Source organism: Mus musculus, chromosome 14 (assembly GCF_000001635.26).
Source record: "Mus musculus strain C57BL/6J chromosome 14, GRCm38.p6 C57BL/6J".
Lineage (NCBI taxonomy): Eukaryota > Metazoa > Chordata > Mammalia > Rodentia > Muridae > Mus > Mus musculus.
The window spans coordinates 120,936,280-120,950,879 of record NC_000080.6 but is presented as its reverse complement, the minus strand read 5'-3'; the positions used below and the strand labels follow the sequence as shown (position 1 = coordinate 120,950,879).

Below are 14,600 nucleotides of genomic sequence, written 5' to 3'. Positions count from 1 at the left end.
AACTATAGTTATATTTTGACTTTTTTAAGTCAATGTAGACATTTCATTATTTTCAGCTTTAAGCCACTGTGTAATTGCATTCTGTTCTGGGGAATGCAGTGTTTTGATACAGATACAGGTTGTATAGTGAGCTAATCGGAGCGGTTGTGGGAAGGGGCTGTGATGGTTTGGGTGAGAATGGCCCCCATGGGCTCATATATTGAATGCTTGGTTTCAGGGACTAAAAAGATCAGGTGTGGCCTTGTTGGGGAGGGCTTCATTTTGAGGCTTCAAAAGTCCACACCAGTGTTGACTGGACCCAGGACCTCCCGCATGCTAAGGCAGGGTCCACCTTAGGCTGTGGCTAGTATCTGGAAATGACTCCCTGGGAGTTTCCCCTCACCCCCCGCCCCCCCAGGACATGGGTGTTAGCTGCCACCAACACAGTGCCAGTGCCAAATCTGGCACAGGAGCTAAATTGTCTCAGTTACCACAACACTGCCACACGCCAGTCAGGAGACCTCTGGTGACTCTGGTAGAAGGCAACCATTTATGCACAGACATCTTTGTGGACCTCATAGAAAGCAGCGTGGCTGTGGTAGGGTGTTGCCAGGTAGTTTGAGGGGGAAGATCAAAGTCCTTGGGTGTGGCATTCCTCTATCTATAACCCAAGCTATGGGGACTTTGGGGCAATGTCTAATTGCAGCTGGATGAGACAGCCAGACCCCCATCTGTCACCCCTCTGGCCTTGTGTTCCTTCACCAGAGCTGGCAGGCCATGGGGGACTGCTGCAAAGCCAGCTGGGTGCCTCAGCCAGATCCCCAGATTCAATGGAGAGGCTTTGTCTCCCGGTCTTTTGAAGCGTGTGTCCCCCATGAAGCAGAAGGCAGCTGTGATAGATACCCTAGGAGATACCTCTTACACATGCCCAGGATCCCTCACTTTTGTGCAGGCAAGCGACTGCTCCTTACAGGGATCTAGTGCCAACACCATAGAAGCTGCTGGTGTTGTGGCAGTTACTATGGTGATCTCCCCCAATAGGAAGCAGTGCGCGAGACTATACTGACAGCCTCTGTTTTCAACAGACCCCTTTTCTCGTGCTGGGGGTAGATGCAGGGGTCTTGTGTGTTACTGAGAGCCAGAAGGAATCACAAGCATGAGATACTTACTCACTTTGTAGAGTTCTGGTCTCAGAACTCAGAAATCCGCCTGCCTCTGCCTCCTTGGAGTGCTGGGATTAAAGGAGAGCGCCACCACGCCCAGCTTTTTTTTTTTTTTTTGGGAGATACTTTCACTTACCCATGTCCTGCTCAGAAACCAATCTCTCCTTTACTTAAGACTGAGCCCAGAGCGTCACACTCACTGGACTTTAGCCTCCTGCAGCCTGGGGACTGGAGCCAGGCTTCATGCATGCGGGACCAGCACTCAGCCAGTTCAGCCGATAAAGGTGCTTGCTGCCAAGTCTGACAACCTCAGTTTGATCCCTGGGACTTATACTGTGGAAGGAGAGAACCAACTCTAGCAAGCTTTTCTTCTGACCTCAATACAGCACTGCAGAAAATGCACACTAATACATGTAGTAAAGGAATAAAATACAAAACTCTAGTAGGAACTTGAGAGGGTGTGGCTCAATTCCTAGCACCCACGGGGCAGCTCACAACTATCTAACTGCAGTTCCTGGGGATCGGATGCCCTCTTCTGGTTTCCTCAGGTACTGCACATACGGTATCCAGACGTACCTGGCAGGCCCTTAACACTCATGCCCTTAACAAAGCAAAGGCTGGTACAACCTAGGAAGCCAGGGCAGGGCTAACTGAGGGAAGATGTTTAGTGGGCTACTTGGCCTTTTCAATGACCTACTTGGCATTTAAACGAGAAACCTTCAAGATAACTAGACCACAAAATGTCTACCAAACTACATGTGTGTACATGCCATTTATTAGGAGACCAGCGGCATCAAGAGTTATTTTTTTTACTTATGGATACTTGCTAAGTCAAGCTACAACCTGAATTGTGATAAAAGTGCTTCACATTACAGAGTCACAGTTACCACTATGACAGTTTTATTTCTAATTTATAGCATTAAAAAATATTCAAAATTGAGTTGGGCTGAGTATGTATTGTTACAAAATCCCCAGAAAAGATGGAGCCTTAGTTTTCTCTCCAGAAAGCTCAGATTCATAAAATTTATCACTTACTGACATGCAAGGCCAGTTAACATTTTCATCTTGCACGGACAGAATGAGATATCCCAGGTGTGTCCCCAAACAACGTAAAGACTGTCACACAGTTGCCTCTGGCACCTGCTTCTTCCCCACCAAAATTCACTGCCAATTCTTCCTCTTGCCAAACTGCATCAAACCGCCAGTATCCTGCTGTGGATCCCACTAGTCACTGACAGGGAGGTATTTGTCCTCACAAGTACTTAGTGCAGTGCGTACACTTAGCTCCCCACAAATCCCAGTATCTCCTAACCACACCACTCACTACCTTACCTTGGCAGGTAGGCTGTGTTTATCACGTGCTTCTTTTCAGCAAATGCAACAGTAATTTAAACAAAAGCCAAACTTACGTTGCTCCAGGCACTGGGCAACAGTACAATGCCCCACCTCAGACTGGAGCACAGAGGGTTTGCAGCACTGGTACGGGAACAGAGCACTAAGCCCCTCCAAACATCACCACACCCCTTCTCCAAGAGGCCAAGCACCTGACATTCTGGAAGCACTGCCCGATGGGATGCTCAAGCCACACGCTCAGCATATTTCCTGCAGACCTGAACCATGCAGAGCTGGAGGCTGAGTGCGCAGTCCAAGGGCACATGCCAATCAGAGCCATCTGAATAAAATCCATTTCATTTTCAATTTCATTCCAAATTTTGTTTTAATGAAGTAATGCAAATCATTTAAAGAAAAAATTTTTTAATTTTAAATTCTGATTTATGCATAAAACTCATTTTTGTATCACAGTTAAATTTAGTACAAACTATGAAAACGTTAACACCAAGGTTTCAACAGAAATCTATTAAGATCCCTTAGAAAATTACTTAAAGGAAACAACAGCTCATCAGTTACTGCTCTGAGGTTAATACATAAAGAAAATTTCACACATTTTACTGAAATTTTCAGTAAATAAGTTTAGCCATAATACTTGTAAAATTAAAAAAATTCAAAAGCTGCGTGTGTCTCTAAAGCAATTACAATCTGCAATGGAAATCCTAAGCCAAAACGTTTGGATCTACAGAACAACCCTAAGCTTTAAAAAAGCCGGTTGAATGTGCAAACCTTCAGAATACCAATTGTGAACAGAGTAGCTGTGTTATAACTGCGCTTTCCAAGACAGGAGACACACTTCCAAGGCTGCACTGCAGAGCGTGGAGGTAAAACACTGAGCCAGAACTATCACCTTAAAAAAATATCAGATCACTCTTCTATTAAAACATGAAAGGAATCAACGACAGACAGTACTGAAGTTCTACACAGGCCTCTTTGTATTTCAATGCTGTTTATTGAGGAGTGAATGAGACGACTGCCAGACATGCCAACGACACTTCACATTCAAGGGCCGGGAGGGAGTGGGACAGCCTCCACACCGAGTCACTGCATGAGCCTTCTTGCAAAGAACCAGCGTGACATCAAGTGACAGCCCTTTGCTTCTGGCTTGTCAGCAGCTGGTTGGCTTCTTTCCATCCCCCCAGACTCTCACTCCATTTACAGAATAAACACTAGGTTGTCCCCCAGTCTGTGTAACACACATCTATGTGGATGAACTGATCTGAAAGCTGCGTTCCTTACGTTTCTGCAGGTCTATGAGAAAAAAGGAATCGTTTCCTCTTTCCCTTCTTGTGGGTCAGACACAGCAATAGAAAAATACTCTGCAGTGCTACCATCAGGCTTACAGGGACCTCCTCTGCGGGTTTGATGAGATCCATGGCAGTCCACCCTGCACACAGGGTTACTTTTCCTGTGCACGGCTCCAGAAGAACGGCCTACACACAACACTACTGCTCTCTTGCTCAAAAACAAAACAAAGAAACCTAAACAAAAGGGTAAACGTTTATTTGGAGTTAGTCTTCTGGCAGGTGGTAGTTAAGGCCCTTCAGGCAGAGTTCAGGAGCTCCTGGATGGCTGCCTGCTGCTCCGGACTGAGTTGAGCTATGCATTCAGTCCACAATCCTCCAGAAGTCTAGGGGGAAATGCACATGTTTGGTCATAGTGATCTCTTCAAGTACTAAACACACACGACTGTAACAATGCCCAAACAAACGCTCTATACCTTAATTTGACGACTATTGTAAAACCAATAAATCTGACCTTTTTTTCAGAGTGCATTCCTCTACCTCAATAAAACTGGCCCGGCAGCCGGTACCTTAAAGCAGCCTATGTCCTACCCTCAAGTCACTAAATGAGTCGTCCGTAATTGCTTTGTTCTGACATCATTAAACTGCATCTCGTTTCCTTCTGATATTCTGAAATTAATGATCATATGCTAAGTACCCACTGAAGGACTTAAGCTCAATGGAAAGATTTTATGTTATTAACCCATTTTGAAGCTTGCCAATAGAAATATGAAATTTCTGCAGCTTATTAAATGTTAATTCTTAATATAGTTTAAGGACAATAGACCCCCAACTAATGCCTAGGATATTTTATCTGCCCTTTTCCAGTTCAACCAGACCAGCTTACCTGTACTTGGCGAACTACATTGGCCAGGCGTTTGGCACAGGGGTCTTCATGTTTAATGGCCTCATGCATTTCTCCTTCTGCAATTATACTGAATATTTTCGGTAGATTGGTATTGTTTGGGCCAAGAACAATTGGGTGATTACTGAAGAGAGAAAACCAAACATCTTTATAAATAAAATCTGTTAAGAGGAATCACTCATGACAACACTTCCCTGTGTTCTTTGGTACACAACAGCTATAAGTTCATTAAAAGCAAATGTCCGGGGCTGGAGAGATGGCTTAGTGGGTAAGAGCACCCGACTGCTCTTCCGAAGGTCTGGAGTTCAAATCCCAGCAACCACATGGTGGCTCACAACCATCTGTATTGGGATCCAATGACCTCTTCTAGTGTGTCTGAAGACAGCTACAGTGTACTCACATATATAAAATAAATAAATCCTTTTTAAAAAGAGCAAATGTCCTTTTGGACATTAAGAAGCAAGCCAGCTGGTTTTATGCAGTAGGCCTGCAGTTCCTTCTTATGTAACTCAGGAAAAAAAGACAGGCTCAGTTTTCAGAACTTTTTTTTAAGGACCAAACAAAAGAATTAAGTGCTTTGTATTACTCTGCACTGTGTCAAAAACAAAACAAACAACAATTCTCAAGACAGTGTTGTCTCAAAGTCTATCAACTCAGCAAGCATGACGTGGAAGGAGGAGGAGTGCCAAGTTCGAGGCCAGCCAGGGCAGCTTACTGAGACCCTGCTCAAGAGGAAAAAGAGGGCTCAGCCACACAGCATTTGCTGTAGCCACGTGAGACCTCTGGCGCTGGCCAAGCACACAGCACACATACGTCATAACACTGCCTTATAACGTTTGATAGACCAGATGCTCTCAAAGAGTAAACGTCAGGCAGGCTTAATGGAAAGACACATAAATTTGAGTAGAAGTCACTGACACAGGTCACTTCCAAGGAGAGATCAAATAGCCTAGGAGTGCTATTTCAGATGCAGGCAAGGACAGTGTACTCTGAGGGTGGCTATCACATTCCTTAGAATCTCATGGGTCATATACACACAGTATTTATGAACCTGAATCCAATAGGCATGAAGGAATGAATATGCTACCCCCAAACCAAAATCCAAAATTCAGGAATTCTACTGGATACCTGAACCAACAAACTAAACCCAGTAACTAACAGTGAAAGAGCCAGAACTAGAGGGCAGAAAGACACCAAAGCAATCATACAACGTAGTAGTTTCTAAGGCCACTATGCTGTTGCAGGGGTTGAAAACTGAATGAGCGATACCACACATGAGGCCGGATCACAATGCTGCCTGGTGGACCTCATTTCTTTTAGACAGGATCTTTCTACACTGAACTTGTCCCGAGATTTCAGTATGCCTTACCATACACCTCGCCCCCCACTGACCTGATCTACAGCAAATGTAGTGGGCAACTGAATAGCTGAGGGTAGCTTTCATGAAACAATATTAGCTAACACAATTACAAAGAGAACAACTTCAAGTTACATCATCTTTATCCAACCGTTAAAGCTTGACAGGGTTACAAGGTAACAGGTCAGGGTGGTTACCACACACACACACACACACACACACACACACTCACTCTCTCTCTCATGCTGCTGGTCACGAGTGAGGAAAGAAGGTGGCCTGTACCTTTCAATCAGGTCGCACAGGTAACTGAAGGTCTGGACAGCTTCTTCTTTATCTTCGTGTAGGGGCAGCCATGACAGCCAGTGTGGTAAGACCTCCTCCACATTCACACAGTCGGGCTTGAACTTCATGATCTTTCCCACTGCTGAGATGCAGTTCTCCGTGGCGTTGACATTTTCTTTGGTCTTAGCCTCTGGAGCCTGAATGACTCTTACAAGCAGCGGGAGTGCATCTAAAATAAGCAAGTAAGAACAGGTCAGCTAACACGGAGGAATATGAACATGAACGGTTCCCTCTGGTCCAGTCACTGATTACTAAGGTGTCACTGTCCCAGGACTGTATGTAAGGGGAGGGATACCAAGTCTGAAAGGAGCACGAGAGCCGGCCCGCGCGGCAGCCTAAACTCACTGTATGTGCTTGATAGCCTCTCACACTTTAGCACTACCAACCTCTCCTCCCTAGACAGGCTGGCGCGGTGCAGGCCTAGATACCGCTCCACCTTCATTTCATTTCCATCTATGAGAATAAGCACAGGTTGTGCTGTAGATGGGACTGGGTGGGGAGACTAAAGCAGAAATGGGACCAGAACGGTTCTCGGTGTGGTAAGGAGGCCGGGAAGAGGCGGCAGGGGGACAGAGGGCACAAAGCAGAATGGGCACACGTACCGGTACAGAAAGGGCGGTAGTTATCTCCACCAAACTGCGCCATGACGCCGAGGCCATATGCCGCAGCTTGCCTGACTTCTGGGCTGTTGTCACACACATACTGGAGCATTGGACTTATGAAATATTCTGCATACTTAAATGAAGCTGGACTACAGTGTTCTACGATATCATCGAAGATGCACAATCCCCATTGTCTGTCTGGCCATGGTCTTTGCGGACACTACAAAATGAGATTCCCTTTTAAGTATTAAATACTGGTACAAAAAAAAGTAAACAATTCATTATGGACCACCTGCTTACAGATTGCACCAAACACAGGAAATAAAAACATAATAACCACATGTAAAGGCAACAACACTGGAAGGAATACATTGATTTATGTAACTTCATAGCAATGGATTTGTGGGATTTGTTTCAGAATCCCGCACACGGCACGAGGAACTGACAGGGCAGCAATGTGCACACATTTACTTTGTGAGGAGGTGACCAAGCGCGCAGAGCCCGTGCCCGCAATCCCTGCTACCCAGGAGGCTAACAGCACCCTGTCCCAACTGAGGCTGCTGGCAAAGGTCTGTGGTCCCAGCTACTGCTTAGGACGAAGCAAAAGGATTCCAAGTTCCACAGCAGTCTGAGCTACTTAGCAAGACTCTATCTCAGAGTAGGGGAAAAAAAGGTGTGTGAGAGGGAGGGGCAGGAGAAAGAGGGGTTTCTGACAGCTCCACGGCAAACTGTTTGCCTAGAACACGCAAAGTCTTGGGTTCTGCACGACCGTAGCTGTTATTGTTCAGGAAGTGAGTGTGTGGGGGAGCAGAGGTATTACAGATCTGCTTGTGTTTACTTTGTTAACCGTAAACTGTTCCAAATACCTGAAGACCAACTAGATGAGCATATTTACCAAAGGCCACACACACACACACACACACACACACACACACACACACACACACACACACACAGAGCAGACTGTACCCAGCACGGGCTACTGTCTCAACGTACTGAGAGGACACAGAAAACATACAGGGCTGTGCATTAACTAAAATGCTTACTGGGAATCCCAATCCGGAGGCCCGTTTTAACCCCAAGTGCCAGGCTAACTGTTCAAATAGCTTTCAGGTGATTAACACTTACAATCAGGTTGACAATTAATGGGAGCAGCTGTTCAAACCACGGCAACACCTTTTCTTTGTAGCTACTGAATATTGAGTGTAAAATATCCGACACTTTAGTCAGTATATAAACATCATTATCATCCTAAAAAAGAAACACAACACAACCCTATGAGTGAAAAAATACCTTCTTAAGTATTGAGCAGTAACATCTATAACATACTCTATTGAGGACATGGAGGCTGAAGTATCCCTGAGGTTTGACAGTAGAGCTGTGCTTATTGTAGCTGCCTCTTCCGAGCACATGTGAGCACAGCCCAGAAGAGAAGCCACACATCACAAAGGCTGGCTGCACCCGTGGCCAAAATGTTTGCATACACTAGGCTGGATAGGGTGAGAGAATCGACGCCTCCCTCAGAAGCCGCAGCTGAGCCTGGTGGTGCGGGCAGGTTTGCTGGGAGGACGTAAGGAGTATCCCAAGTTCAAGTCCAGTCTGGGCAAACACACTGAAAAACTGAGATAAAAAAAATCTTCCTTTCCAAATAAAGAGGGGTAGGGATATTAACCCAGGGATAGAAAGAACGCTTGCCCACAACATACAAAGAAGCCTTAGGGTCAATTGCCCCTGACTGCCAACAGTCACTCTGGATAACCACTGAGTGTGGGAAACTACCATTAAATGCAAATGATGCTTGTGGGCAACAGCTTTTCAGGCAACCTATGGCATCTGCTGGGTGTAAATACTACCAAAATAAAAGAAATACCAAAACGCCAAAGACCAGTTCATCTCCAAAGACTTATTCTATAAATGCTAATTAATTCCACCAGACTAGGGAAGGTGAACTGAGACACAAGAAACATCTCAGATGCAAAGCTCACGGGAGTGAGGCTCTGAAGGACTGACTTACCTCATCTTGTAGTGACTCTTCAACCTGCTCGTCATAGTCTTCATCTTGTCTTTTAACTAAAACATACCCAAATAAACGCTTTTAAAAGATCACGCAAAAGACCAAGGACTTTGTTTAGACGTAAAAGAATATTGAAACTCACCTTGCCGCAACTCCTGATTTTTGAAATGTTCTTCAAGCTTCGCCTTCAGGATGCCTCCCAGCTCCTCAAAGTGCTCATTGTTGAGGCACCCGTCTCCCATGACCTCAATGCACTGAGAGTGAAGAAAACACCGAGGTTTGAGAAAAATAATCAACTCCTCACTCCTTGAATGTACACTTCTAGCTGGTATCTGAGGAACAACACTCCAGAGGAGTTAGAAACAAAATGTATGTATGTGTCAAGTTGCAGATTCAAAGCCAGGACAGTAACCAACTTCTACCGTACCCACCTGGCTTTGACAGCAAAATAAGAGATGAAGAGGGTAAGTAGGGAGATTTGGGACTTGGATGTAGGCATGAACAGTGCAACGTCTGCCGTCAGAATCTGCAGTTCTAACACAGGCACTTACCATGGCTGAGACTCAAGAGTGTCAGACTTTCTTCTGTGATCTTAGGACTGCACACTAACTGGCTTCATGCAATTGCAGCTACAGCTTTCCTATGAATACTAACTGTGTAATAACTCCCTCTACGTGTAACAATCCTTACTGTGTAATCTACCTCTCAACCAATAAATATAATGGCAAGACCAACATTTCAGAACAAGTAAAATTGTAACATTCTCAGAAAGCGTTTTCTTACAATACACTGAAAAGTTCTGTAACTTCCTGGCCCAATTTATTCAGCAGAGAACTAAGCAAAAGTGCCTTATAAAGTGGGGGGGGGGGGACATTCAGAGAAAACACCCACCTTTGCAAAGGAATGCATGATCTCCGAGAGGACATCTGAGTCGGGCTCTGTGCCGATGGCCTTGATGAGAGCGTCGCACATGAAGTGCCACATCTGTGTAAGGTACTCGGGACCCCGGACTCTCGCACACTCAAGCAGAAGAGGCATGGACTCTGCTGCTGCCACTCGGACCCGTTTTATCGTTAAGGAAATACACCATCAGGAAACCTCCGTAGTGCCCCTGCATTTTACCCACATGCTAAGCAACATGCCCTGCTCACCTAAGGTGAGAGCTGTGCTACATACAAAGTAGGTACAAACCCAGCAAAGGCTTCCTGCCTGCCCTGCCCTGCCCTGCCCCCACGTCGCAGCACGTCTGCAAGAATGAAGGGCTGCTCACTGCTCCGGTAGGACAAGCCACGGAAGCTACAGCTCTCCGAAGAAAACTATTCAGAATCCTATGTAGGACTTGCTGGCTTTCAACAAGGACTAAGTGGCTCTTCCATATCTACCTCCATTTAGAACATAAAAAGCCTTGGGTAACTTCCTAAATAGTAATTACAGAGGCTAAAGGCTGGAGAGATGGCTTAGCTGTTAAGAGTATTTGTTGCTTTTGCAGAGCACAGGGTTTCATTCGGTTCTCCTGAATCCACATGGTGGTTTTTAACAATCCCTAACTCTAGTCCCAGGTGTTCTGATGTCTTCTTCTGAGCTCCGTGGTACCAGCAGACATGTACACATGCATTCATTCATACAAAACACTCATACACATGACATAAAAAACTTTAAATCTGAAAAACTAAGTTCAAGTTCTAGGAGCTGGCTTAGTGGTTAAGAGCACTGGCTTCCAGAACACCCAGGCCCCACTCCCAGCAGCTACACGGTGATTCACAACCATCTTTAAGTCTAGTTCCAGGGGCTTTGACCACATCTTCTGGCCTCCTCTGGATAATGGACACAGATGCACAATTACGTGAAGGCCCTGTGCTCCTGATAAAACGCAGTGCTACTTGCTCCTCCAGCATTAGCAGGGGTTGGCTGGGGAACTGACTGTAGAGCACACCCCTGAACAGGAGGGCTGGGCTGGCTTATTAAAGTGAGTACACATGTAGACCACAAACACCCACAGTATTAACTATGCCTTATCAACCACCTCTGAGATTTACCACGATGCTCCCTACAGATGTTATCCACTAGGTGTTATCACACTACAGGAGCCTTACAACAAGTGTCAGCCTTCACAATTCTCAGTAAGGTCACAGACAGCCAACTACAGTATGGTTCAGCCTTTCCTTTTCACACTTTTGGTGCATGAGGTGAAAGAAATGAAGGCATACGTAGACAAGCACACACAACCAAGTCAGAGCAGGCGCACAGCAATGGCCATGTGCAACTCAGGTGAGGGTAGACATTACGTTACTACACCCAGATGTGCTTATATTCAACTGTTGAAGGATATCATCGTGGAAATAAAATTTCAGCAGCGGGACCATCAGTTTGACAACCTGTTCAGTGTATTCCACAAAACCTTCCTTTAATTCCTTAGCATAGCAAACCTGTCAGAAAAGAAATCAAGGGCCAGGTTATGGGGTTTCCAGAGATCAGCACCGATTCTCTGACCATGCCTGTCTACACTGAAAACAGACTGTTAGCTTTTAATACGACCAGCACATTTCTGTTCATTTATTCAAAAGATATTAAGTCACTATATAGACTTGACTGAAATACACAAAAATCCCCCACAAAAGTTACTCCCACAGCCCATCCCCAAACCCTCTGCAAACTTTCTGTAGCACAGGCGGGGACAGCCAGCTCTGGGTAAGCACTTGTGTGTGAGGCTGACAACCTGAGACCCAGTGTGGGTTACGTGGACTGTGTGACAGTGGAAGGGTGCAGGCCATCACTGAAAGTTGTCCTCTGAACTGAGTTTGTGTGCCATGGAGCTTGTGTGTGTGCGCTCACACACATACATCACACACGCAGAATAAGCATAAGCAAAGGAGAAAAATCTAGACGTACAAAGTTCTAATGTATTTGCATGAGGTTATTAAACAGTCTTATGAACTAACTAAGTAAATATTATGAGGGGATAAACAAAGCTTAATCAAGGCAACATACCAACATCTGACAAGCCGTTGACTTTTCTTCCAGTCCTGCAGTTTTAATACCAAAACTTTGCTGATCTCCGAGGTTCACAAATTCCCAACCGTCATCATCACTCATATTCTCCATGTCCTGGGCTAGTAACCAGAGACAGACAAACGTGAGAGGAAGGGAAAGATGGAGCCCAGCTACCATGTCCTGGTGAAGGCACTTACTGTCTAGAAGGGCCACTTCAGGCTTAATTGAAGCAGTCTTCATCAGCGGCCCCATAACCACGGGAAGGTACTGCTGGAATTCTTTCCCAAGGATTTTGCACATCCTGGCCCATGCTGAGATCATGTAAGAAATCTGGGGGAACATTCCAAACAGGCCGTAAGGCAATGGGTAACTGAGACAGATAAAGCCACTTTCCCTTCTTGAGGAAACATTCATTGACATGTTCATGCATTTCCCAATGGCACACACTCCAAACATTCCCAATGGAGCTGGCAGGTGAGGCTGTCCTACTTTTCCCCCTATGATGCAATTACAATTTCTTCTTTCTCTGTATCTGTACCACTTTAACTGAAAGTGAAGCTGACTTTTAGGCCTTAGGCCTCGATCTTTTTGGAGGAGGAACACATACTGCCTGGCACAGCACCACACACACCACTGAAACCCCACTCAGTGCCGCACACGAGGGAGAGGACAGGTTTCAGGCACTGTGGCTCTATCTGCCGTCTGCTCCTTCTCTCTTGAGGTCTACCACCCACCCGCTCCCTTCTACCACCAGTGCCATTTCCATTGCTCATGTCTCCTGTTCTGCATCGCATCTTTCACAGCTGAGGAAAATCTTGCTTACTTAGCACGTGTTCCCTATTTTTCCTACCCATTTGTATGTTGATGGACAGCTAAGCTTCTTCTGTCTCCTTGCTACTGTGAACAGAGACATGAATGTCTGAATCAGCTGTGGCAGGATTGGAGTCCTGTGGGCACTGCCTGGGAGGAGCATGGGTGGGTCACACAGCAACACTGCAGCACTATTTTCAGTCTCTCTCTCTCTTTTTTTTAGACAGGGTCTCACCGTGCAGTCCTGTCCGACCTGGAACCCTTTATATAAACTAGCCTGGCCTCTAAACTAGCCTTTGCTTCCCAAATTCTGGGATTAAAGGTACTGACCACTAACTGCATCTGCCTGTATGTAGACCAGCCTCCACTGCCTCCCGAGCGCTGCGGTTAGTTGTCAGACATGGGGTGACCATGCTGAATTTCAGTTTTTTAAGAAACATCCACACCAGTTTGCATAATTGCTCCAACATTTAACATTTCCCAAAGTGGTGAATTAAGGGCTCCTCATTTCCTATATCCTCACAGTTAATATAATCTAGCATGTTGTCGTTTGTTTTCTTGATAATAGACATTCTTCCTGGGGACAACATGAAACATCCAAGTAGTTTTAATTTGTATTTAATTGTGAATAAAGTTCATTCACTCCTCAATGCTGTGTCTTATTTTCTACATACCAAGCATTCTACATTTGCCAATATAAAGCTAACACTGTAGTCCTTCCCACCTTCCTTACAGCTTATGGTCGGTCCCAAACCTCCCTACTCTTAGCTGTTTGCATTCCAACCTTTGCCCTGTCTACACAAAGGTAAGTGGGTAGTTATCTACACACTGCCACAATGTAAAGAAAGGAAAACCCAAAGAGGCTATTCTGTCTCTGTACAATTGTACTTTCTTTCCTTTTTAGCTCTGAGAAATAATCAGAAAGCTTATGCTAAGGTTGACAGTTCATTCATAACTATTCAGTGTCTTTTGAGATATTAGCATAGCCAGTTATCATTAAGACCAGGATTAATGTTATCATTAACACCAGTGCTGCCACTGTGGTGCTGTAAATACCCACTGAGACTACATCGAAAAAGCTTTACGAAGGAGCAGCTGTGGGGTAAGCGGGCACACACAACAAGGGCTGAGACTTCTTTTGACAATGGGTACACGTCAATGACAATGACAATGGGCCAACAGACACCCAACAAAGATACTCATCCTTGAGAAAGATCTGTGAGCAACTATGTGAGGAGAAATCTACAGCACAGCTTTGAACAGCTCTGCTCCAGAAAGTAGGAACAGCTAATGGGTGGCTGAGACGTAGCACACTTCCAGAACAGCCCCAGACCAACATGTTTTTAACCAGAGGTTTTATCAAGAGCATCTCTAGAAAGCTGTCACTCATTGTAAAATTAACATCTGGATTGGAGATATGGCTGAGGGGTTAAGAGCACTTGCTGTTCAATTAGGGTTCCTAACACCCACACATGGTTGCTCACAACCATTTATAAACACACACAAGGTACACACACATGTATGCAGGAAAAACAAGGACCAACCAACCCTGCATCCGTACATGCAGCAAACTGCTTACCTGGGGGTCGTCATCTTCCATATCATTGAAGTCTGTCTGTGTCTTCAACAATAGCTGCATCACATCTGAAGCATCCTGCATGAACTAGAGAATCACAGAAAACCCCATCCATCTTATTAATGCATATCCCATCAGAGATAGTCTTATGCTTGCTACCCCACTTTGCCTGTATCCAGAGCCAGCACGGTGGCTGGGCATGCAAGGGAGCACGAGAACCTAACCACCT

At 45.3% G+C, this 14,600-nt stretch overlaps 1 protein-coding gene across 4 annotated transcripts in view; it reads right to left on the bottom strand.

The window, feature by feature from the left end:
- Positions 1-2,833: 2,833 nt before the first annotated feature.
- The window catches only part of Ipo5 (importin 5), a 51,207-nt gene continuing 39,440 nt past the window's right edge, over positions 2,834-14,600 (bottom strand). For 2 of the 4 annotated variants that reach the window (NM_023579.4, NM_001360602.1), the window contains exons 15-26: positions 14,375-14,458; positions 12,183-12,315; positions 11,983-12,104; positions 11,324-11,420; positions 9,886-10,058; positions 9,137-9,248; positions 8,995-9,050; positions 8,109-8,231; positions 6,981-7,200; positions 6,319-6,547; positions 4,662-4,803; positions 2,834-4,161 (exon numbers count right to left, since the gene is read on the bottom strand). In NM_023579.4, coding sequence (NP_076068.1) covers positions 4,075-4,161; positions 4,662-4,803; positions 6,319-6,547; positions 6,981-7,200; positions 8,109-8,231; positions 8,995-9,050; positions 9,137-9,248; positions 9,886-10,058; positions 11,324-11,420; positions 11,983-12,104; positions 12,183-12,315; positions 14,375-14,458 — 1,578 coding nt within the window. In that variant the 3' untranslated portion in view covers positions 2,834-4,074. The remainder of the gene's footprint in view (positions 4,162-4,661; positions 4,804-6,318; positions 6,548-6,980; positions 7,201-8,108; positions 8,232-8,994; positions 9,051-9,136; positions 9,249-9,885; positions 10,059-11,323; positions 11,421-11,982; positions 12,105-12,182; positions 12,316-14,374; positions 14,459-14,600) is intronic. The other 2 variants (XM_030248018.1, XM_030248019.1) reach the window with 1 other exon arrangement.